Genomic DNA, 23,318 nt, shown 5'->3' with positions numbered 1-23,318 from the left:
CCTCCCACCTGTTCTTGTGTGAGAGGATAGGATCCTCTGTCCTTGAAGCCTCCTTCCTCCGGCCCTCCCACCCTTCCACCCCACCTGCTTTATTAACCTATCACCTAGTTTTACAGGTTAGTTATAACGAACTCTGTACCTTTGCTAAGAAAGCCCTATATAACATAGCTCAGCAGTGTGCTCTCCTGTGTATTTGTCCATTCACTCATCCATGCAGTGGGTATTTCCCAAGTATCTCACTGTGCCAGCTCTACACAGAACAGAATGGAGTCTCAGCCCTGGTGGGGTGTACAGCCTGTGGGAGAGTCAGGCCAGTCAGTGTGCAATTGAAAACTTATAGAGAGCTGACAGCACAGTGAGATCTCTAACCCCGCTCGCTCGTGGGGAGTGATCACAGGCTCCCCAGTGGGAGCAGAGAAGGTGAGGGCAGGGTGGTAAGAAAGATCACTAGACGCAGCAGCCTGGTCTGCCATTGGGAAACATTTTGATTGTCCTAAGCACTGGGGATGTGCTGACAGTGTCAGTGTGGTCTCTGTAGTATATGGAAAGGCTTTGTTTGTGCTGCCCTTTAGTTTCTATTTATCTCCAGTGCTTCAAAAACCACGTAGAATAGAATTGATGCACAAGCAGATACGAGTGTGCAGCTTTCTGTTAGTCAGATAGTAAAGAGGTCTGCAACATAGAAAACAGTACCACTGTTCTCATTAATTCTTTTTCTAACTCGGAAAATATAGTTATTCTCTTTTTTTAATGTTAGCAATTGAGACCTGTGAGATGGCTCAGTAAGTACGGGCCCTTGCCACTGAGCCTGGTGACCTGAATTCAGTTCTCCACATCCCACGTGGTGGAAGAAGAAAATCTACTCCTATATGCTCTCTGACCTCCACATTCATGATGTGGTGTGTGTGCACAAATGCACGCACATGTACACACAAATAAAATGAAAAAAAAAACTTTAAAACATTAGGAATTAGTGGGTGTTATTCATTAGTGTTTTTAAATGGGGGGATTGAAGGGCTTTTAAATAGAGGAAGGACACAGTAGAACTTGTATCTCTCCCCTGCCTTGGAAAGTAGTTTGACACAGAACAGTATGGCACCAGAAGAAGACAAAGCCTGGAGACCTGCTTATGCTGTGAGCAGATGTGGACATCACTCTCGGGTTGGGACATGGGATAAAAATAGGATTGAAGGTAGGTTTGGGGTGTGCTCCATATGAGGTACCTTTAGAACATTCAGGTGGAGGTATTTCCAGGACATCTGGTTCTATAGCGATGAGGCACAGCACCTAGACCAGAATCCTCACCACAGTCATGGTACCCAAAGCCCTGGAAATAGGTCAGAGCTTGCCAACAGAACACGAAAAAGAAACTCACAACCTTAGGGGATACTGTTTGAAGGACATGAGAAGAAGGAGATTCTGGAGGACACTAAGACATGGTCACAGGGCTGGAAAGACAGACGTATGATGTCACCAGAGCCCAGAGAAAAGGCTGTGTTGAGGAGTGGCCAGCAGATCCAGCACTGCTGGAGGTCAAATGGGACGCAGCTGAGGAGGCTCCACCGACCAGAGGAGCATGTGCTCCATGATTTGCACACCGGATTCTGAGCTTTTACACGGCGTGAGCACCATCCTGAGTCTCTTTCTGGCATTGCTGCATAAGGTCTCAGCAGCTACACGGGAAACACGTGGTGACTCCGTGTCCTCCCACTGGGTCTGGAGTAGAGCTTTCCAGTATTGTGTCATGGTCAGAAATAGCCTGGGATACTGACCCCCTGGGTCCTCAGGGCACCTGAGCTGCCAGGCTGGCCATGAGAAGCTCCTGCTCTCCTCCATGCTGTGCATGCCTGTGTCTTCTGTATGTGCCATGAGGTGAAACACTGGAAAGCATTGTCCTGTGGCAGGGTCAGGAAGCTTCATACAACTCAGCCTCACCCCTCTGCTCTAGCACTGGGTCCCTGAACAGTCATTTCAATATTAAGATTTATTTTGATTTTGATTTATATGTATGTATGTATGTATGTATGTATGTCCATCTGTCTGTCTCCCTCCCTCCCCCTCCTCCTTCTCCTCCTCCTCCTTCTTCTTCCTCTCTCTCTCTCCCCCTCTCTCCCTCTCTCTCCCTCTCTCTCTCTCTCTCTCTCTCTCTCTCTCTCTCTCGTTCGTGTGTGTGTGTGTGTGTGTGTGTGTGTGTGTGTGTGTCCGTGTGTCCGTGTGTCCGTGTCCATGTCCTGGGAGACCAGAAGAGGGCATCTGACCCCCTGAGTTACAGGTGTCAGTGAGCTGCCTAATGTGGGTGCTGAGGACCAAATTGCAGACCCCTGAAAGAATGACTGGTATGAGCGCTCAGCCTCTGAGCCTCTCTCTAGCCCTTCACTTTACATTTTGGTGCTAACCTCTTGACCTTTCTAGGAGTCTTCCAGCACAGTGGTCCATCAGTAGCAGCCACAGACAGCACAGTACAGGTGGCCCAGTGTGTGAGCACTGTATCTCACTCCTGGCAGATGGATAATGGATGTTCTGAACAGCAGGCCCAGTGTGTGAGCACTGTATCTCACTCCTGGTAGATGGATAATGGATGTTCTGAACAGCAAAAACTGAGAGTGACAGGTGTAGCTCTCCCCAGAGGCCACCATTTTAGAATGTGGATGCCTGCCTCTGCCTCCCGAGTGCTGGGATTAAAGGCATGTGCTTCGAGGCCAGCCTGGACTACAGAGGGAGTTCCAGGAAAGGTGCAAAACTACACAGAGAAACCCTGTCTCGAAAAACAAAAATTAAAATGTGGGTGCTTTGGAAGCATGTAAGTTTTCTGAGATATCACATTCATAACATCCTGTTATTACTCCTTGTAGTAGGACAGGCCCATAGGGTTGAGGAAATTGGCTCAAACCAGTTGCCCAGGCATGCACATATGTACTTCCTTATGAGCCAACCTGGAGTGGGGCCGTTAGGATCCAGCAACAACTCCCCAGTTCAATCTTTCTGAGCACCCATTTGGCTAAGGAAGTAGTTCCAGCTGTACTGGGTAACATCGGGCTGGCAGAACAGCAGGGAAGAGGGGGTGCAGTCCCTCCATCCATCCTTCCTCCAGGGTCCATAGCAAGCTGCAGAGAGGCCATGTCATAGATCCCTGTGTTAAGGAGTAGCTCTGTGCTGTCTTCATGCTCTGTCTTAAATGCTTACATGTAGAGCATTCTCATCACACCTTCATACTCCTGTGAACCTGAGGCATTGTTCCCATTGTACATTTGAGGAAACTGATGATCAGGGTCCCACGGGCAGAGGCAGAGCTGGGGTCTGAACACAGGCATTCTAGCTCTAGAGACTGCTCTTGGCATGGCTTTGTTCCTGCTCTGTCCTTGACACACTGATGAAATACCTATGCTCTTCCCTATTGTTAAACTCCCTCTCTTCTTTTGATTCAGCCCCAGCGCCAAGGCTTTGAGCTTCATTCATGCTCTGGCCACGTTTGGTCGAGGGCCACTCAGTGCTTTTCTAGCCCTTTGGGTATGCCTCATGGCTTCCCTTGTAAATGCCAGAAGTCACTGTTTTGGTTTTTCTATTTCTGGGTGTCTTGTCTTCCTGCAGAAGATGATCAACTCCATGAATACCAGAATAAGGCCATGTGCCCAGCCCATGGAGCCCCATGTGCCCTGGCCAGTGTGCTCCTGTGGTCTAGCCACCTCATCCAGAACATGCTATGGTCTGGAGAACATGGATGCCTGTTCACACAGCTTCTGCTTAAGATGCTAGAAACAGTCACTGTTGCTCAGCGTAGGAAAACAAAAACAAAAAAAACAGTTGTTCATTTGCACAAGAAACTTCCTTTAAAAATCACCTTGCCAATTAATATCTAGTATTTTATAAAATGTCTTTTCAAAATGCAAGCTCTTTCCTTGCACCTTTGTGTGTGGCTGTTGCCTTTGAAAAAGACAATGTAAGGGAAGTGCTTCCTGTTTGTAGAGGCTTATATTAAACCCTATGTGAAAAACGCCTGACAGCTGAGAGCTCTGGAGCCTTCTTTTCAGTGCTTTTCTGTATTACGGGCAGAGGGGCAAGGTGGAGTTGGGTTTCTGTCATTATCATTGCATCACAGAACAGTCTCCTAAAGGACCTTTTCAGCACTCACTACCACCCGGAGAGGGAGGTGCTGGAGGCTAGCATGGAAAAGGCTTTCCAGATCCCTAGTAAATACTGTCACCAGCAGCCTGTAGAGTTCACGTTGACTTTAGTCATCCTCACAAATGGCGGTGTTGGTATGAGATACCTGATCGTTTTCATTTGCATTCCCCAACAGCAGGCTTGTTGACTCAAAGCTTCCTCTACTGTAAATGTCTATTATATACACCACTTGTCCCTTGTCATTTGAGTTTTTCTCACTAGTGTTTTTTTATATATGTGAATGTTCTTATCTGTTACATGTTGTGAACATTTTCTTTTAATATGTAGTTTGTCTTTCAACTTTGTTTTGTTTTAGTCAACAACAACTGAACTTGTAAGTTCTTACTGGTAAATAATGATTTTTTTTAGCCATCTTTTTCATATATTTGTTTGAGAAATCTTTTCCCTGTCACAATGACATGAATGTACCCTTCTAAAAGCTCTTAAAGGTCTCTAGTTCCCATGTTTCAGTCACTAATCTGGGGAACATATTTCACATATTGTCTGAGACAGAAGTCTAGCTTTAACTTTTCATGCCTTTGGCCATCATCCAAGACCTATTTATTAAACAGTCTAGCTTCCTCTGTGCCTAGGTTTGCCTCTGATTTCTTGACCTTTTGTTTGGTTGACTGGGTCACTGGCTGGCTACATCCCAGCTTGATTCTGCTCTGGTTCTCTGTGTCTACTTGTTTCTGGTACCTTAGGATTTCCATTTCTTCCTTAAGTATTTTCCTTAGGTGTTGTAGGTCTCTATAAGGAGGAAGATTTTCAGACTTTCACAGTATATACATTTTCAGGAACTCTAAGATGTCTAGAAGTAGACATTTTTAAATTAGTAAATTCAAAGATCTGCACACAGCTAAAAATGGGCATTTTTAGAAAGCACTGTGCCATGCATTTTTCTTCAGATTTGAAGCCAGAAGTGGATTTGTCATCTGTCTTTGGTATCTACAGAGCCTACACTCAGTAAGTTATTGATCCTAACTTGTGAATCTTTCACCCTTGGCTCTCTCTAGCTTGTTGTTGGATGTAGCTTTGTTACAACCTTTGGTCTCCCTCCCCCAGAGATGCTCAGGAGTAACGACATAGAAGATAGCAGTGGCATCTGAAATGGCTGTGGGAAGAACCTTGGTTTTCTTCTTGCTTCCTTTTCCATGTCTGTGTCTCCATTATATCCTGCAAAGCCTTGAGCTCCTAAAATGTGACCATAGCCACTGTTGAGACAGGGTCAGTGAGGCTGAGGTTAGATGTAGTGTGCCCAGTTGCACAGGACACTCTTCTCTTCTGAGCCTAGAGCAGGGGCTGGTGTATCCTCTTGGTTGAGGGGTTGGAAATTTGGGGTTTGCATCATGGGACTGCAGAGCGCTGCAGCATTCCCAGATGGAGCTGTGACTGCCTGTGGGGAGGCTCCGTGAGATCTGGAACATTCTGTTCCTTTCCTGATAACTCTTTGTTGCTCTCTTTTTAGGGAGGAATGATCAATTGGAATCGGCTTTTCCCCCCTTTACGTCAGCGACGAAATATCAACTATCAAGATGGTCCTCGATCTGAACAGCGAGCATCTCCTCCCCTGGAAGTTTCTGAGGAGCAGGTAACCAATGACACCTGTACTCAGTCTAATCCACACTGCAGGCTTGAAGCAGTTTGGGCCAACAAGAAATCAAAGCTTGGTTTGGGGCTGTAGAGAAAGTGGGTAAGGTGCATGTCATGGAAGCATGAGGTCCAGAGTATAAAAATGCCAACACTGGCAATCTCAGTCCTGGGAAGGCCAAGATAGGAAGACCAAGGGCTTGCTTAGGCAATCCAGACTAGCCTAATTGGCAAGACTCAGATCTCAGAAGAAAGAGCTCTTGTCTCAAAAAACAAGGTGGATAGCAGCTGAGGAAGGACACTCAAGGTTGACCTCTGCATGGGCATACAGGCGTGCTCAAACACACACACACACACACACACACACACACACACACACACACACACACCCCATATCCTTAGCTGGGTGTGGTAGTACATAACTGTAATCTTGGCTAAGGCAAAAGGATCTTGAGTTCCAGAACAGCTTGGGTCAAATAACAAGACCTCATCACCAAAACAGAATAAAAAAGAAATGGATGAAGTTGGCTCCTTACAGGGTGTTGGGAGAGGAATAGAAGGTTGCTCAGAGAGAAAAGCACCTTTGTGTGGTTTTGACTTTTATGATTCTTAAAAAAATCAACAACACAATTTTGCAGCTACCATAGTAAACATCAATTCAAGGAAAAGGCATCAATATATAAAAAATTGGGCTCTTTCCCCATCGATAAAATACTTACTAATTTACATGAGGAAAATAATAACTATAAAGAAATTGGGTACCACCCAGTTATCAAAATTAACATTATCAATAATGGAACCAAGAGGCGTATTTATACTCTGAAAGGGACTCAAAATACAGAATTTTGCACAACCCGAGAGACCTGTAAAGTACCTACCAGGTATTCTTCAAAAACAAGAATGTTGCCAATGCCCCAGGTTAGAGGAGATGAGGAAGTTTTTCCACCTCAGCAAGGTCTGTGGCCTGGGCTGGTGTTGTAGAAAAGAGACCCTGCAGGGAACGGCTGTTTTTGTTTATCAGCTGATGGCCTGGACTCTAGGCTGGATGAGACTGTCAGTGAAACTACACTCACAGTGGCTGGGAACACGGCTCCGGCCCGGGGTAATGAAGCAACTTGATAAAACAGCAGCTGCCTGAGGAACTCTGATTCCTTAGGGATCTTCTGAAGCTTCACGACTGAAATTATTTCAAATGAGAAAAATGTTTCAAATTTTGTTAAAGTCCAAAACATTGTAGTGATGACACTTGAAATTTCCCCCTGCCTGGGAAAGGCAGGTTTCCACAGCTGGCTACACCAGCCAGGCCATTTGTCCTCAGCTTCTGCTACAAAAAACGGTCCATCCATACTCAGAAGAGCCATGAGTAGGCTCCTCCCACACCCCTGCCTGAGGCCTGCCTGGGTCAGTGTGCCTGATAACTTCAGCTGCTGCCGCTTGGTCAGTTGGCCCCTCTACCTGGCAGCTTCTTGCCTCAGGCTTGTATTTCACTAACTCTTTAGGTTTTGGCAGCAGAGGACCAGATGTGCAGCCAGAGTTCTTTTTTATTTGCTTGTTTTATTTTTAGAGACAGGGCCTCACTTTGAAAGCCCAGGCTGGTCTAATTCATGATCCTTCTGCCTCTGCCTTCCAGCACCAGGATTAGAGGCATGCAATGCATCTGGCTATTAGAGTTCATCTGCCCTACCTTCTTTAAAAATTCTCTCCAGGTGGTGGTGGCGCACACCTTTGATCCCAGTACTCGTGAAGCAGAGGCAGGCAGATCACTGAGTTCAAGGCCAGCCTGGTCTACAGAGCAAGTTCCAGGACAGCCAGAGCTACACAGAGAAACCCTGTCTCAAAGAAAAGAAAAAAATTCTCTAGGCTAATCATCCCAGAGATGAGGAAGAAGTCTCAATAATTTGGCATTTGTCAGACCCTTGAAACGACAGCTTAGAAAATAAGATAATCTCTATCCATCTGGTGAAAAGAAACAACCAGATTCTGTTTTGTGACTGATACAGCTGTGAGTCACACTCTTCACAGACGGACTCTGGCCATCTGAAGTATTGACAGGTGAGCTGTTTCTTGGTTTTGGCAGTTTGGGGAGAAGAAGAAAAAAGATGTCAAAAGGAGAAGGAGGAGAATGTGAAAATGTGTCATTAGTCTACAGGTTTCCCCTCGTGAGTCATTTTTCCTCGATCCTCCCAGAACGACAGTGCTGAGGGTAACGTGTTGTCGATATCACTGTAAAGCAGCTGTTACCTCACCTCCTGGTCGCCGTGTGTAATACACACTCACGAGAGGCCGGCCTTCCCTCCCCGTCCATCCCCTTTCTTTCTCACTTGCTTCCTGAATCTTGTGTTTTGATGTTCCTGATGAGGGTTCTCACAGCCCATAACTGTAATGCACACTCTTGGCATGCTATTAGAGAAGAATGAAAAGGTGTTCTCGGTTGGGCGTGGTAATGCACACCTTTAATCCAGAGCTGGTAGATTCCCATGAGTTTGAATCCAGCAGGATCTACACAGCAGGTTCCAAGCTAGCCAGGGCTGCCCAGTGAGACCCTGTCTTAGAAAAAAAAAAAAAAAATGCTTGACTTCTAGAGGCTCACAGTTAAGTTCAGAAAGTTGTAATTGATATATGACCTCAATTAGCTTGTTAATGCTGGCCACTATCAGAAATGTTATTAGCATACTTAAATATGATTAAACTTTTTTTTTTTTTTTTGAGACAGGATTTTTCTGTGTAGTTTTGGTGCCTGTCCTGGATCTCGCTCTGTAGACCAAGCTGGCCTTGAACTCACAGAGATCTCCTGGCTTTGCCTCCAGAGTACTGGGATTAAAGATGTGTGCCACCACCGCCTGGCATGATTAAACATTTTATCCTTAATTTTTCAATTAAATACGTTTTTATTTTTTAAGTGTTAGGGTCCTATGGTGTTTGCTTTTGCAGTACTGAGGGTGAAACCCAGACCCTTGAGCATGTTAAGTAAGCAGTCTACCAATGGACTACATCCTCACCTGAGCATGTGACTTATTTTGTTTGTGTGGGTGTATGCTCATGAGCGTTGGGTCTGCAGAGGCCAGAGGTGGTTGTGAGCCACACAGTGTGCTTACAATGTGCTGGGAATCAAACTCCAGTCCTCTGTAAGAGCGCTGTACATTCTTAGCCACTGGCCATTTTTCTAACCCCTGACTCATGTAACTTTAATACATCAAAGAAACAGTAACACACAAAGAAGCCCTGTCTCAAAAACAAAAACAAAAACAAAAAACAAAAACAGAAACAGAAACAATACAGTAGCTTTCTAAACCCTCCCAAAAATGTAAAAATTTTGTTTTTCTACAGTACACATAGAGTTCAGGAATTTTAGTGAGAGTTCTGCAAGAAAACCTAGTCAATGGGAACTGCATTTGGTTAGCCAAATATTAAAAGTGTATGTATGTTAAGGCATCCCGTCACAAGTTAGCCTACAGCCATAGATGCAGGCCATCTCTGCTGCTTCTGTTACTTTCGCTGGTTTTTGAGAGTACCACGTTTTTCGGAATCAACCCTATTTTCAGTGATTAGAACCATAGCCCCTCTGCCAGTCCATCACCCATTAAAAGGATAGTATCCCAGCTCCTTTTTCTATACCCAAAAGAGGCATTCATGGAGAAAGCTAGGGTGAAGGTAGAGCCATACATCACTGGGTACCATCTAACGGTGACCCCAAGAAACCAAGGGACAGGATGTCACACCAGCCTTCTTTAGACAGACATGCGGTGAGGAACACAGAAAAACCCAAGTCCTGGTCTGTTCCCAGAACAGTCTAAGAAGTGCTCTGAGTCGTCAGTACAGTGTACAGGGTAGAGAAGCCTCAGTGTGACAGAGTGGTAAAGATGGAGTATACCATGATAAGGAACTGAAGGACAGCAGCAGCCCAGGGAGGAGACGAGGATGCTTCCTGCCTGATGGGAACTGCACCCCAAGTCAAGTCCACAGACACTGGTGTGCCTATTGCAGGCCCGCTGTGGGGCGCGGGACAGTGGGAAGCAGCCCTATTGTAGCTGGACAGATGCTGAGGGAGGGGGTGACATCAGCTGCAAAGAGAGGCTCACCAGAGTTGCCTGGAGAGTGGTGGAAGGGGAGGCTGAATTAAGGAAAAATGGACTTTTATACATATATGAGGATATACCAAAGCACCGAGTTTGTCAAATAATCTCTTGTGCACCAAATGTGCTAAAATGTCTATCTTCAGAATTTCTTTCTCTTCCCTCTCCCTCCCACATATTTTCTTTTTAATAGTTCTTGTTCTTTGAAAGTTTTATACATGTGTATAATGTACTTGGATCATACCCCCACCCAACTTCCTTCTCTTGTCCTCTCCCACTCCCTCTGGACAAGTCCCTCTCCCATTTTGTCCTTTTTTAATGATCCACTGAGTTTGATGAAGGCTACTTGCATAAGCGTGGGTGTGGAGTTGTTTTCTGAAGCATGGGCACTGGACTGATGGCTGCACCACCGGAGAAAAAGTACTTTCTTCCTTCCCTAGCAGCCGTTACTGTCAGCAACTCCTCAGCTGGGGCCCCTCCCCCATTGCCCTGGAACTCTGTACAAGTGGCCATTGCTGCTGTGAACTCATGAGTGCGTGACCCCATCCTCCTTGCTTGACCAGGTATTCTGATAATCACACTCATCCTGAAAATTAGCGAAGCAGTGTATGGTAAAGGGGCCTGTCACCATTCCTGATGACCTTAGTATGTTCTCGAGACTCACATGGCGGAAGGCGAAAACTCACTCCCACAAATTGTCCTCTAACCCCCACACATACACCATGGCACATGCACACAAATAAATAAATGCAATAATCTTGGACCCTAAATAAGATTTTAATTGACAAATAATGAAATTTTGTCAAATTTACTTTTTTGTTTGCTTGTTTGTAAAACAAAGAAGGAAAGAAAATATCAAACTAGACTCGAACCCTCCCTACATTGCAAAGGTGACCTCTCAGGTAACGCATGAGTTAAACAAGCTGAAAGCAGCACTGACAGAAGGTGAATCCACTTCCTTTCCTGGTTGTGTTTGACTTCATTTTAGTCAGCCTGAAATGACCACCTGGCTGCACTGCCCAACCCTGATGACGCTGGAAAGACGTTGGCATGGCGCTTGCCCTTTCCTGAGGACCTGCCACGTGCTAAGCCAGAGACGGGGCCCTGGTAGGGATGTAAATAACCGAGAACCCCTGTCAGAGTAGGAAGAAGAGCCGCATCCCCACAAGGGACCATCCAGCAGCAGCACTGGGGGAGGGCAGCTGGCCCTAACAGGAAACAAATGCTGCTTATAATGGACAGGCAGGGCAGCTCTGGCCCTGCTTATCACATCGGTGTTCACGTGAGCTAGCACAGAGGGGCGCCCAGCTGTGGACCGGGTGGGGCCACTATCCGGTGGGCATCTCGATCTATAAGCATCAGAATTTGGGAAGTTAAAAACCCAAAACACCATTTGTTTTTGACACTCTCAGCTAAAGGGAAGTTAACGAAAACCGCAGTCTTTGTTGAGCAAACCAAACAGTTCTCATTGAAGGTGTTGCTGTGAATCATTGGAAAGAGTGCCTGTCCCATTTGACTTGTATCACAGAGGAGGGGACTTGGGATTGGAGAACTGGGGTACCATTTTGCTAGCTTCTGGGATGAAAATCATCCTGAGATAGGGAGATGTGAACAAGTCATCAAAGTTATTTGAAAAAAAAAAGTGTTTTTTAAAAAGGAAAGACTATGAAAGAACTGACTCTGCGTGTAGGTTTCCTCTCTCACGATGTGGTCTGTTTTCTAAAGAATATGTGGGAGGGAAAAGTAAAGTCTACCTGTTGTCAGCTGACAGTGACAGTGCCCTTTGGTGGCTGTAGTTCCTATCTGGGTTCCTGTCCTTGGGTCAGCCAGCCACAAGGTTCCTCATGTCACAGGAGGCTGAGTAGGCCACTGACGCCTGTGGTGGGCTGTGATGAAAGGCAGCTGACCAGAGTCTGCTCTTAGTGGGAGGGGACTGGACACTAGCACAATGCATGCTCAACCCAAGGAGGAAGAAAAAGGAGGTTCCCCTGGGTGTCCTGTAGATTCTGTTGTCTCAGGCTCTCACCTCCGTCACAGAAAATCAGCATTGGATATTCCACTTGGGGAATTTTAATATCTGTGAATAAATAGTTGTGAAAGACTGAAAAGGAGCTGGTGTGGTCCCTTGTAACCCCCGCACTTGGGAGGCCGAGGCACAGGATTGCTGCAAGTTTGAGGCCACCTTGGACTACAGAGTTTAAGACCAGCCAAAGCTATGTATCAAAACCTTGTCTCAAAAATAGATAATTATATAGGTAGGTAGGTAGATATAGATAGATACATACATACATACATCTACACATACATACATCCATACATGCACCCGTGGTTGCATTGTAAACAAAGCTGAGCAAAGGGGTGGGTTAGAACTTGGACTAGAACCCTCACTGCACGCTAAGCTGGTACTTCACAGTAGTTTTAGACAGTGCCTTCTATGGTGCCAGAGCAGGAGGAAGGTACCCAGTGGGCTGTGAGAGACAGCAAAGGTTGAAGGAAAGGCTTTTCAGAAAACTCCCATGGGGCATTTTATTAGTTTCCCATACAGATTGCTATCAACCTGGTGTCTGGTAGTGACTGGGATGCAGTGTGTGTGGCCTGCTGGTGGCCCTGCCTCAGCTGTAAAACTTACCCATCACAGGAAGTCCTTTAAAGAGTTCTGGGTGTCTTTATGCCTTCTTCGTTTTGTCCATCAGTTCCTTAAGGAGCTCACATCACTGAGCCTGACCACATTAGCCCTCATCTAACCCGTACTGGGCTACAGTGTATGTCAAGCTTTCTTCTTGGTGGGGAGAGATTGACCTGGCCCCAGACATTGGTGAGGTCATCATCTATCAGGGGAACAAGATAACAAGTGGGTTGCCAACCTCCCGTCTTTACTGTAGCCCCATGGCACAGGTCCTTAAAGGTCTCTCTGATAAGCCTATACCAGGCCGTCAGCAGTGGAAACACTAGACACACGTGTCTTCTTAGCCCTGAAAAATACATGAATATGGAAGCCAGCTCTGGTCAAGGCACTTGGTGGCTGACCACAGAGTCTGGAGCACCAAGCTTGCTGCTCCCTTTGGTAGAGGACACTTCAGTGAAGGTCTGTGAAAAGCCTGGTTCAGCTGTCAAGCCAGCACGGGTGGACATGGGGTTGTTAACGTCTGAGAAGGGATGATGGTGAGAGGCTGCACACAAAGAAAGCTGTCATTCTCATGACAGACAGACAGTGCTTGCAGCGCAGCTTGGCATGCCAGAGCCCTTCTGAATTCCCACATGCATCATCACTGCAGGGAGAACTCAAGTAGAAAGCGGTGGCCAGACATCGCTGCTCGCCTTGATCAGCTCCGGGTCGTGACTTACCAGCCCCTGAGACTGCTGCCTGCCGGCAGCATATAGACCTGCTTCCGGCCAGGTACAGAAACACAAGTGACCTACAGCTGTGCCTGAAGAACTTAGGGTGACAAGCATGGGAGAGGGAACCTTTCCCAGGGACTCGGTCATTGTGAACATGTTCATAGACAACACACGAAAGGAATATGTTACCACCCCACTACTGACTGACTCAGAGACAGTGTTCCTCAGCAGAAATATTGCAAAGAACCACCTTAAGATGTCATTGGAAACCAAGACTGAAAATAACTGATCAGAGTGTTTACATCAGGGAGGTTTTCTTTCCTATGACTTGTGTCCCTCCAGCCCTTTGCCACTCAAGCTGATGGGAGCTGGAGAGCGTGGGCAGTAATGCTCACTGTAAAAGGCCCCAAGGGAAGGAGGGAATGAGCTCAGAAAACTGAATGGCAAATTTAGTATCTGACGGCATGAGCCAGATCAGCACCAGGTGACGTGTAAATGTCAGAACAATCTCTGTGGTCTGAGGATACCAAAATAACCCTGTTGACACAAGATGTCACCGAGAGGTACAGCATCTCATCACTGTGGAGATAGGGCATCAACCTGTGGAATGGATAACAGAATAAAATGACATGGGTTTGAAACTGGTTAAGCATGCTGATAAACCACTGAACACAGAGAGAAGTTTCTCATAGGCTCAGGGCTCTATCTTTGATCTGACCTGCTTAAACCTTATCATCAGTAATGATTCAAATGAAGTTCAGAGGTTTTGCTAAGCATACTTGGGAGATACAAGTTGAGAAGGGTGATTGACGACAGCATTAGAATTAATGCTGTCCTTTGGGTTGGTTGAAAAGCAGGGAGAGACACATAGTCATCTTACCTAGAAGGTCACTGTAGGATTTAAGAAACCCAGCCTGAGTGTGCCAGGTGAAAATTCTCAAGTTTTTAGCAGGCTTCTGCTAAACTAGCCAACCAGTTCACATGATGTAACTCTTTACATAGGTATGTATACATACATGCCCATATGCACAAACATACAACACATGTGCACAAACACTGGTCAGTCCACACCCATGGAGTTCCATACTGCTCTGGGTATCATGTTTTCAGATGTCATGAAATGAGAAAATGAGGACTGGGGTCCAAAGCACTGGATCCTGAGACTAAAGTGTTATGGTTTAATAACAAGCTCATGTATTAAAACTTCAGTACTAATTGATGGCACTGTTTCTGTAGGTTCTAGACATTTTAGGGATTGGGATTTTAACTGGATGGAGCAGGTCACTGGGAGAGCAGGTCCTTGGGTGTCCCATCCCTGTGGGGGAGCAGGTCCTTGGGTGTCCCATCCCTGTGGGGGAGCAGGTCCTTGGGTGTCCCATCCCTGTGGGGGAGCAGGTCCTTGGGTGTCCCATCCCTGTGGGGGAGCAGGTCCTTGGGTGTCCCATCCCTGTGGGGGAGCAGGTCCTTGGGTGTCTTGTCTCTGGCCCCTCCTGGTCTCATCCTCTGCCTCCTAACTGCCACATAGCACAACTGTGATGTTCTGTCCAGGCACATGGGAGCAAAGTTACCATGGGCTAGACCTTTAAAGCTATGAGCCACAGTAACCCTGTCCTTTTCTAAGCTGTTTCTGTCAGGTATTCTTGGTCACAGTTACAAAAATCCCAGCTAATTTAGTACTAAAAATAGTGTCATTGCTATAACTAAATCCTAAGTGTGTGGAGCTGGTTATGGGAAGAATTTGGAAGTTTGGAGATGTGGGCTGGATAAAGCCTGGAATTCTTTAAGTAGAGCTTAATGGGTGCTTCTAGGGGAAGCTCAGAAGATCAGAGGACCAATAGGAATACAGTGAAGCCCAGGCTGTGAGGTACTGTTGGAAATTGGGCTGGAGGGAATTTATGTTACATTTTGGCAAATAATTTATCTGAATTCTTTTTCCAGGTCCTAACACTTTGAAGCTAAGTTTTAAAGTTACTAATTAATTTGGTGGAAGAAATTTCAATATAGCATGCACTCTGGCTGAAACCTGGCTTTTTCTGCCTGCTTTTAACCTCATTTATAGTGAGAATTGGGAGCAAAAAGCTGAGCAGAAGGATCTGAAACTGTGCAGTCTGGCCTAGAAAGTAGTGTAGAAAGTTGTAGACATAAGTGGTATAGTTGTAAAAGAAATCAGTGGCATTTTCAAAGAAGCCAAGCACTTTTTACTGGGACGACAGTAGGAAGCATGCCTTAAAAGCATGTTTATTGCCGTGGGGGGGGGGCACACCTTTAATCCCAGCACTCAGGAGGCAGAGGCAGGCAGATCTCTGTGAGTTTGAGACCAGCCTGGTCTACAGAGTGAGTTCCAGGATAGCCAGAGTTACACAGAGAAACCTTGTCTCGGGAAAAAAAAAAACAAAAAACAAACACAACAATAACAAAAAACAAAGAGCATATGTATTAGTCAGGGTTCTCTAAAAGAACAAAACTTATAGACTCTATATATATATACACACACACATATATATGTATAGATGTGTTGATGTATATCACACACACATACATATGGGGAGTTTATTAGAATGGCTTAGAGACTTCGGTACAGCTAACTCAACAATGACTGTCTACCAACAGAAGGCTCAAGGATCTAGTAACTGTTTAGTCCATTAAGGCTGGATGTCCCAGCTGGTCTTCAGTATATACAGGAATCCCAAAGAAGTAGGCCCTAATGCCAGTGAAGGAATGGACTTGCTAGCTAGATTGGGAGCAAGCAGGCAAAGAGAGAGCAAGCCTCCTTCTTCCATATTCTTTATATAGGCCTCTGACAGAAAGTGTGACCCAGATTAAAGGTGGCTTTTTCCACCTCAAAAGATCTGGATTAGAAGTCATCTTCCCGTTTATCTATTAAAGATTATTAACACTCTTTACATATGGCTAGTTTGGCCCCTAAGAAATATCAGTGTGACTCTACCTCCTCCAACTCCCCAGTGCTAGAGGCTGAACCCAATCAACTACACTGTCAGCTCTGTAGTGATTTCTACTAAACCATCTACTGAAGAGGAAGTGACATTTTCTTTAAATTAAAATCTATTTTAATCAAACCAAAAAAAAAAAAAGTGGTCTTCCAACTTCGAATAATTTAATTAAGAAAAAAATCCCTCACACATGTGCCCAGTCTTTAGGGTTTTAGTTCATTCCGGATGGAGTCAAGTTGACCACGAAAAATAGCCATCACAGTGTGGTAGGAACTGACCAGACCCAACCTACAGCTGTCCAGGATGTAAAATTGTAAACTCATTTGAAAGACTTTGTGGTGATTTGAATGAAAATGGCCCCTACAGGCTCATAGGAAGGGGCACTACTAAGAGATGTGGCCTTGTTGGAGTAGGTGTGGCCTTGTTGGAGTAGGTGTGGCCTTGTTGGAGTAGGTGTGGCCTTGTTGGAGGAGGTGTGGCCTTGTTGGAGGAGGTGTGGCCTTGTTGGAGTAGGTGTGGCCTTGTTGGAGGAGGTGTGGCCTTGTTGGTGTAGGTGTGGCCTTCTTGGAGGAAGTGTGTCGCTGGGGGTAGGCTTTGAGGTTTCAGATGCTCAAGCCAGGCCCAGTGTCTCTCTCTCCCTGCTGATGTAGAACTCTCAGCTACTTCTCCAGCACCATGTCTACCTGTGTGCTGCTATTCTTTCTGCCATGAGGATAATGGACTAAACCTCTTAACTGTAAACCAGCCCCAATTAAATGTTTTCCTTTATAAGAGTTGCCATGGTCATGGTGTCTTCACAGCAGTGAAACCCTAACTAAGACAGACTTTCCCTTGAAAACAGAGTCTCAAGGCTCCCTGCTTACACAGAGATGCCTGGGAAGATATTTCCCCAGGTCCAGCCACTTGACACTTAAGCCCCCGAAGCCATGATTCATGGAGGTCCAGCTACGACTCAGGTTGGTAAGAGAGCTAGGCATCATCCCTGTGATGGTGCATTACAGACAGGCAGAATCCAGGAGTTTCAGACTCATGCAAGTTTCTACCCATATTTCAAAGGAAAATCTGGGAGGCCAGGCAATGTAGCAAGGCTGAGTCACAGAAGGCAACCCCTGAGCAGGTTGGTGATAATGGCAATGCCAGGAACAGGGAACTTATGCCAGGGAAAGCAGTGGATGGAGACAGGGCTGCCCAATAGACCTCAAGTCAGTGTGAGACCATGTGTCCCCTAAACACCAAGCATGTTTGTTCTGCTGCAGTATGGTCTATTCTTCTTCTTTTTTTTTTCTTCACTCCTGTTCTCGCCTTTGGAATTGAAGTGTTTTCATATGCCATTTTGTGTTGGTGGTAGATAATTCTTTTCTGTTTTAACATGATTCACAGCTAAGAGTTTGTATTAAGTCTCAAAGAGACTTTTGGACATTGATGGAATTACTAAGACCAAGGACGCAAGAGATAGAATAAATGTATTATGCTGTATGAGATGGCAATACACTCTGTGGTTTAGGGGTTGTGGTGGTTTGAAAGAAAATGGCCCCCCAAAGGAGTGGCACTATTAGGAGGTGTGGCCTTATTGGAGTAGGTGTGGTCTTGTTGGAGGAAGTGTGTCACTGTAGAGGCAGACTTTGAGGTCTTATATATGCTCAGGTCACACCCAGTGAGACAGATCACTTCCTGTTACCTGCAAGTCAAGATGTAGGACCCTCAGCTACTTCTCCAGCACCATGTCTGCCTGCATGCCACCATGTTCCACCATGATGATAATGGAGTAGTCCTCTGAAACTGTAAGCCAGCCCCAATTAAATGTTTTCTTTTATGAGAGTTGCCATGGTCATGGTGTCTCTTCACAGCAACAGAACACTGACTAAAACAGGGGTGGATTTTCATTTCAATGGAGTCTCCTGTACCCCAGGCTGGCCTCAAATCCATTATGTAGTCCTGACGCTCCTGCCTCCATCTCCTCAGTCCTAGGATTGCAGGTGTGCATCGTCAAGTCCAGTGTCTGCTGGGAATTAAATCCAAGGGCCTCATGTATACTAGGCAAACATTTTACTACCTGGGCCACATCCCTAGCCCCAGGAATGGAAGGTGCTAGCTTGAATACAAATGTCCATCCCAGGCTCCTGTGTCAAAGCCTAGCTAGTGACACTGGGGTGACTCTGTAAGTCTTGGGAAGTGAGACCTATCTGGAGGAGGCAGGTCATTAGGGCAGGTCCTTGGGATGCCCTGTCCCTGGCACCTAACTGTCTCTTTCTCTGTTTCTTTTCTGCCATGATATAAGCTGCTCCACAGGCTGTCTCTACCATGAGGGGCGAAATTAACCCTTTTTAAGTTGTTCTCTCACAACATGGGTCTGTAGGACCCCAGGGATTTCTAGTCTGGGATCCTTCTAGCCGGAGACAAGAAAGGGCAGGTGCCTAAAAGTCACATGGGTGAGGAGGAGTCATCAGGCCAGCAGCAAAGGGAAGAGTCCCTGGCAGAGATAACAGAGCAAAGGGAGGCTGTAGAGCCAGTGGGAGCTGGGTGAGCTCAGAGCGGGGTGCCAGCAGAGAGAAGTAAAGGGAGCAAGGGAGCAAGGAGAGCAAGGGAGCAAGGAGAGTAAGGGAGCAAGGGAGCAAGGAGAGCAAGGGAGCAAGGAGAGCAAGGGAGCAAGGAGAGCAAGGGAGCAAGGAGAGTAAGGGAGCAAGGAGAGCAAGGGAGCAAGGAGAGCAAGGGAGCAAGGAGAGCAAGGGAGCAAGGAGAGTAAGGGAGCAAGGGAGCAAGGAGAGCAAGGGAGCAAGGGAGCAAGGAGAGCAAGGGAGCAAGGAGAGTAAGGGAGCAAGGAGAGTAAGGGAGCAAGGAGAGTAAGGGAGCAAGGGAGCAAGGAGAGCAAGGGGAGCAAGGGAGCAAGGAGAGCAAGGAGAGTAAGGGAGCAAGGAGAGTAAGGGAGCAAGGAGAGTAAGGGAGCAAGGGAGCAAGGAGAACAAGGGAGCAAGGAGAGCAAGGAGAGTAAGGGAGCAAGGAGAGTAAGGGAGCAAGGGAGCAAGGAGAGCAAGGAGAGCAAGGAGAGTAAGGGAGCAAGGAGAGTAAGGGAGCAAGGGAGCAAGGGAGCAAGGAGAGCAAGGGAGCAAGGGAGCAAGGAGAGTAAGGGAGCAAGGAGAGTAAGGAGAGTAAGGGAGCAAGGAGAGCAAGGGAGCAAGGGGAGCAAGGGGAGCAAGGGAGCAAGGAGAGTAAGGGAGCAAGGAGAGTAAGGGAGCAAGGAGAGCAAGGGAGCAAGGAGAGCAAGGAGAGTAAGGAGAGCAAGGGAGCAAGGAGAGCAAGGAGAGCAAGGAGAGTAAGGGAGCAAGGAGAGCAAGGGAGCAAGGAGAGCAAGGGAGCAAGGAGAGCAAGGAGAGCAAGGGAGCAAGGAGAGCAAGGGAGCAAGGAGAGCAAGGAGAGTAAGGGAGCAAGGAGAGCAAGGGAGCAAGGAGAGCAAGGGAGCAAGGAGAGCAAGGGAGCAAGGAGAGCAAGGGAGCAAGGGAGCAAGGGAGCAAGGAGCTGCCACCACAGATGAAGACAGGTTGGGTCCACATGAGCAAGGACTTCCCGTTGGGACCTCAGACCAGACCTCTTGTTCTGCTGCTCACCTGAGGAGAGAACCTGGAAGGGAAAGGAAGCTTTAAAGGAATGGCCTTGTTCTCCCCACACCAGGCAGGGCTGAGCTGTATCCAGCCATGCCATCACTGCATCAGTGCGTGTGGGCCAGGCTGATCCTTACAGAATCAATTGTGTATCATTCGGACCACAGCCACAGTGAGAAATGCAGCCTATGCATGCATCCTGGACATGGGACCTGGGAATGAAAGATGCAGGGCAAACACCTCCTACTATAATCTAGAATTCTACTCATCCCCACTAAGTGCTCATGACCATAACTGAGATAAATGATGCCTTCTGTTTGAAAACCACAAGCTAAAACTCCAGCTTCAGACCAGTGTGCATGTGTGCCTGTTTTCTCTCAGCCCCTGCCCCAGAGTTCCTTGGGAGAGGAGAGTTCTGGGTCACTTGAGGTCCCCTGTCCTATACATTCTTCTTGGTAGTAATTCCCATTAAAGAGACATCCCCACATCAGCCTCTCCTTCAGCCACTCGCATGCTGGAGCTCAGTGGGAAATCGTGGTCTTTCCATGTATAGTACCCAGCACTTGCCTTCAACCAGAAAGAAAATTTAAAACGGAGACTAAGACCTCAGATTTGTCCCTGTATAGCAGCAAAAAGCTTGGCATTTATCCGTCTCATCATCTGCTGCTCGTTAGTGCAAATGTCATATGTTTTGTTGTGTAGGTAGTCCGTCCAGGCGGTAAATATCTCTGTGGGGTTGTTGTTGAGACAGAGGGATGGAATCTTATGTAGCCTAGGCTGGCCTTGTATTCACTGTGACAGGTCTAGACTTGACCTCTCACCTCTGGCTCATAAGTGCTGTAATTACACCCAGCCTGAACTCTTTGCCTAATTGAGAAAGCAGGTTATGGATAAGTTTGGGGGCTCCACCTGTCTGCATTGAAGACTGCTATGAACACAGTACAGGAAGCCTCTGTACTCACACAACCAAGATTTGTGGTCTGTGTAAGCCTGGCGCTTCCTGCCCCCAGTGGCTTTAGGTTACCTCCATTTCTCAGTTACTGCCCCTGCCTCAGCTCTCCTTGCATATGGCTACTGCTGCCTACAGAAGCCCCAGGCGTCAAGCAGGACTCAGCACATGCTGCCTCTGCAGAAGAGACCAGAGTGCCTACAGGCAAGAAACTGACCATGCCAACAACCAAGTACATCGTGACGTCAGAGCTGTGGTGTCAGGGGTGAGACTCCAGTGATAGACTTGTTGGCATGTGTGTGCACACATGACTGTTTCAGATCCTCCCTCCAGGATCACACTTGACACAAGAGTGTGGCCAGTGGTCTCAGGTTGTTTACATTGGCCTTCTCACAGCCTGGCCCCAGTGCACCCCACTGCATCAGAGCCTCAGAAGCTCTGTTTCCTTGTCTATTTTGTGTAATGGCTACTTGTGATTATTAGCATGATTGGATTAGGAGACGCTTAGGGCATTAATGGGGTGCCCCTCTGGGTGTGTCTAATGCGAACAGCACCCTCCTGTGGCTGGGTTCCCAGTCCGAACAAAGCGGGAAACAGGAAGATGCCCCTGAGCTCCAGCATTCCACTTTGGCTGGTTCCTAGTCCACTGAGATGTGCGGAGTCACAGTTCCATGACTACGCCATGCCCTCCTCACCATGGCGGACTGTACCCTCTCTCCCATAAGTCACTTTCTGTAAGGTGTTTAGTCATGGCGCCAAGAAAAGTAACGAATACAGTAAGGATCACATGAGATTTTCCTGTGATATAGTAAACACTTTTACTATTTTTACTTGGATTTACTTGAATATATTTTACTATATTTACTTGGATTACCTTTAGTCGTTTTTGTTGATTTTTTTTTTTTTTTCAGAGAGGGAGGGAAGGAAGGAGAGAGAGAGCACATACACCAGAGGACAACCTTGGGTATCATCCTTGGAATACAGTCCATTGTACCTGGCATTTTTACATGGGTACTGGAGTATCCTTGTGCTTGCAAGGCAAATGATTTATCAGATGAACCCTCCTCTCAGCTTCTTTGTTTTGTTTTGTTTTGTTTTTTGAGACAGGGTCTAATGTAGCCCAGGCTAGACTCAAACTCACTCTGTAGCCCAGGCTAACTTTGAACTCCTGGTGCTCTTGCTTCCACCTTCCAACTGCTGGGATTATAGGCTAGATTACAGGTCTAGACTTAATAATCTTTTATTGTCAGATCTGACCTGGGAATACAAACAAACTGACTCTGGTTATTTTAGAAGCTTTGAGCTTTCCCACAAAGTCACGTGAAAATCATGTGGGCTAAGGAAGAACTTAGTTGCTGTGGCTATCACTTGGTATAAATAAAATGCTGATTGGCCAGTAGCCAGGCAGGAAGTATAAGCAGGACAAGCAGAGAAGAGAATTCTGGGAAGTGGAAGGCTGAAGCAGAGAGACGCTGCCAGCCGCCGCCATGACAAGCAACATGTAAAAGATACCGGTAAGCCACGAGCCGCGTGGCAACTTATAGATTAATAGAAATTGATTAATTTAAGATATAAGAACTAGATAACAAAAAAAAAAAAAAGAACTAGATAGCAAGAAGCCTGCTGCAGCCATACAGTTTGTAAGCAATATAAGTCTCTGTGTTTACTCAGTTGGGTCTGAGCCGCTGTGGGACTGGTGGGTGAGAGAGATTTGTCCTGACCATGGGCCAGGCAGGACTGGAGAAAACTCTAGCTACACTTAGTGTTGTTGGCCCTCAGTTTTCTGCTCTCTTTGCAGGTTGCCCGGCTCATGGAGATGGGATTTTCCAGAGGGGATGCCTTGGAGGCCCTGAGGGCCTCAAACAATGACCTCAATGTGGCCACCAACTTCCTGCTGCAGCACTGACATTCAGCCCAGCTGTTGAGTGACAGTGGCATGTCCCTGCCACCACATCAGCCTGAGGACCCAGCAGACTCCAGCACAGATGTCCTCAAGAGGAGAGGGTGGTCCCCACCATACACTGTCCTTAACTCCAAGATGGTTACCATTGTAGTATCAGATAAGTTTGCCATTAAATTAGCATGTATTTTCTATCTTTATTTTTTTACTGGGCCTTTCTCAGTTTGGAGAATCGTCATTCTTAACATGTTCAAATGCATGACAGTTGCAGGTTCTGTGGCAGTTTATAGCACACAGATGGGAACAACTGTCATGATGCTCATGTGGAGCAGTCTGCTTGTCCTCATCTCAGTAGAGGGGCAGGTCACGTGACACCAGGAAGGATGTTTCACACTACTCTTTATGGACTATTTTTTCTCTTAAATTTGTGTTCACATCCCAGTGACTGTCCTGCCCATACTGCCCACACACTGGGCAGTGTCCTCCAGGCCTCCATGAGGGAGGAAGCAGGAGATGAGCCCCCTCCAGCCTAGGGAATCTGTCCCAACTCCTCCCTGCTTTCAGTAAAAATAACAATCCAGTGCCAACTTCAGGTTCTGGAATACTCCATAATACCTAACTGGGGTTTATTTTGCCCAGAATGCCCTATGGGAGCCACTCAGGCTAAGGGGTGAAACAGAGTAAGAGGTGAAGTGAGCAGAGAAAGTTGCTTTCTAGAAACTTGTGGGGCCTGTGCAGAGAGCACAGAGCTGGCCGGCG

General features: G+C 46.7%; 1 protein-coding gene across 2 annotated transcripts in view; it reads left to right on the top strand.

The window, feature by feature from the left end:
- Nucleotides 1-22,753, top strand: part of Ubac2 (UBA domain containing 2) — a 180,876-nt gene extending 158,123 nt beyond the window's left edge. For both annotated transcript variants that reach the window (XM_059273179.1, XM_059273177.1), the window contains 2 exons: nucleotides 5,630-5,752; nucleotides 22,458-22,753. In XM_059273179.1, coding sequence (XP_059129162.1) covers nucleotides 5,630-5,752; nucleotides 22,458-22,565 — 231 coding nt within the window. In that variant the 3' untranslated portion in view covers nucleotides 22,566-22,753. The remainder of the gene's footprint in view (nucleotides 1-5,629; nucleotides 5,753-22,457) is intronic.
- The last annotated feature ends 565 nt before the right edge of the window (nucleotides 22,754-23,318 follow it).

The sequence above is a fragment of the Peromyscus eremicus genome, chromosome 9 (genome assembly GCF_949786415.1).
Source record: "Peromyscus eremicus chromosome 9, PerEre_H2_v1, whole genome shotgun sequence".
In the NCBI taxonomy this organism is placed as follows: Eukaryota; Metazoa; Chordata; class Mammalia; order Rodentia; family Cricetidae; genus Peromyscus; species Peromyscus eremicus.
Note: the sequence above shows the minus strand (reverse complement) of the source record. Positions and strands in the feature narration are given on the sequence as shown.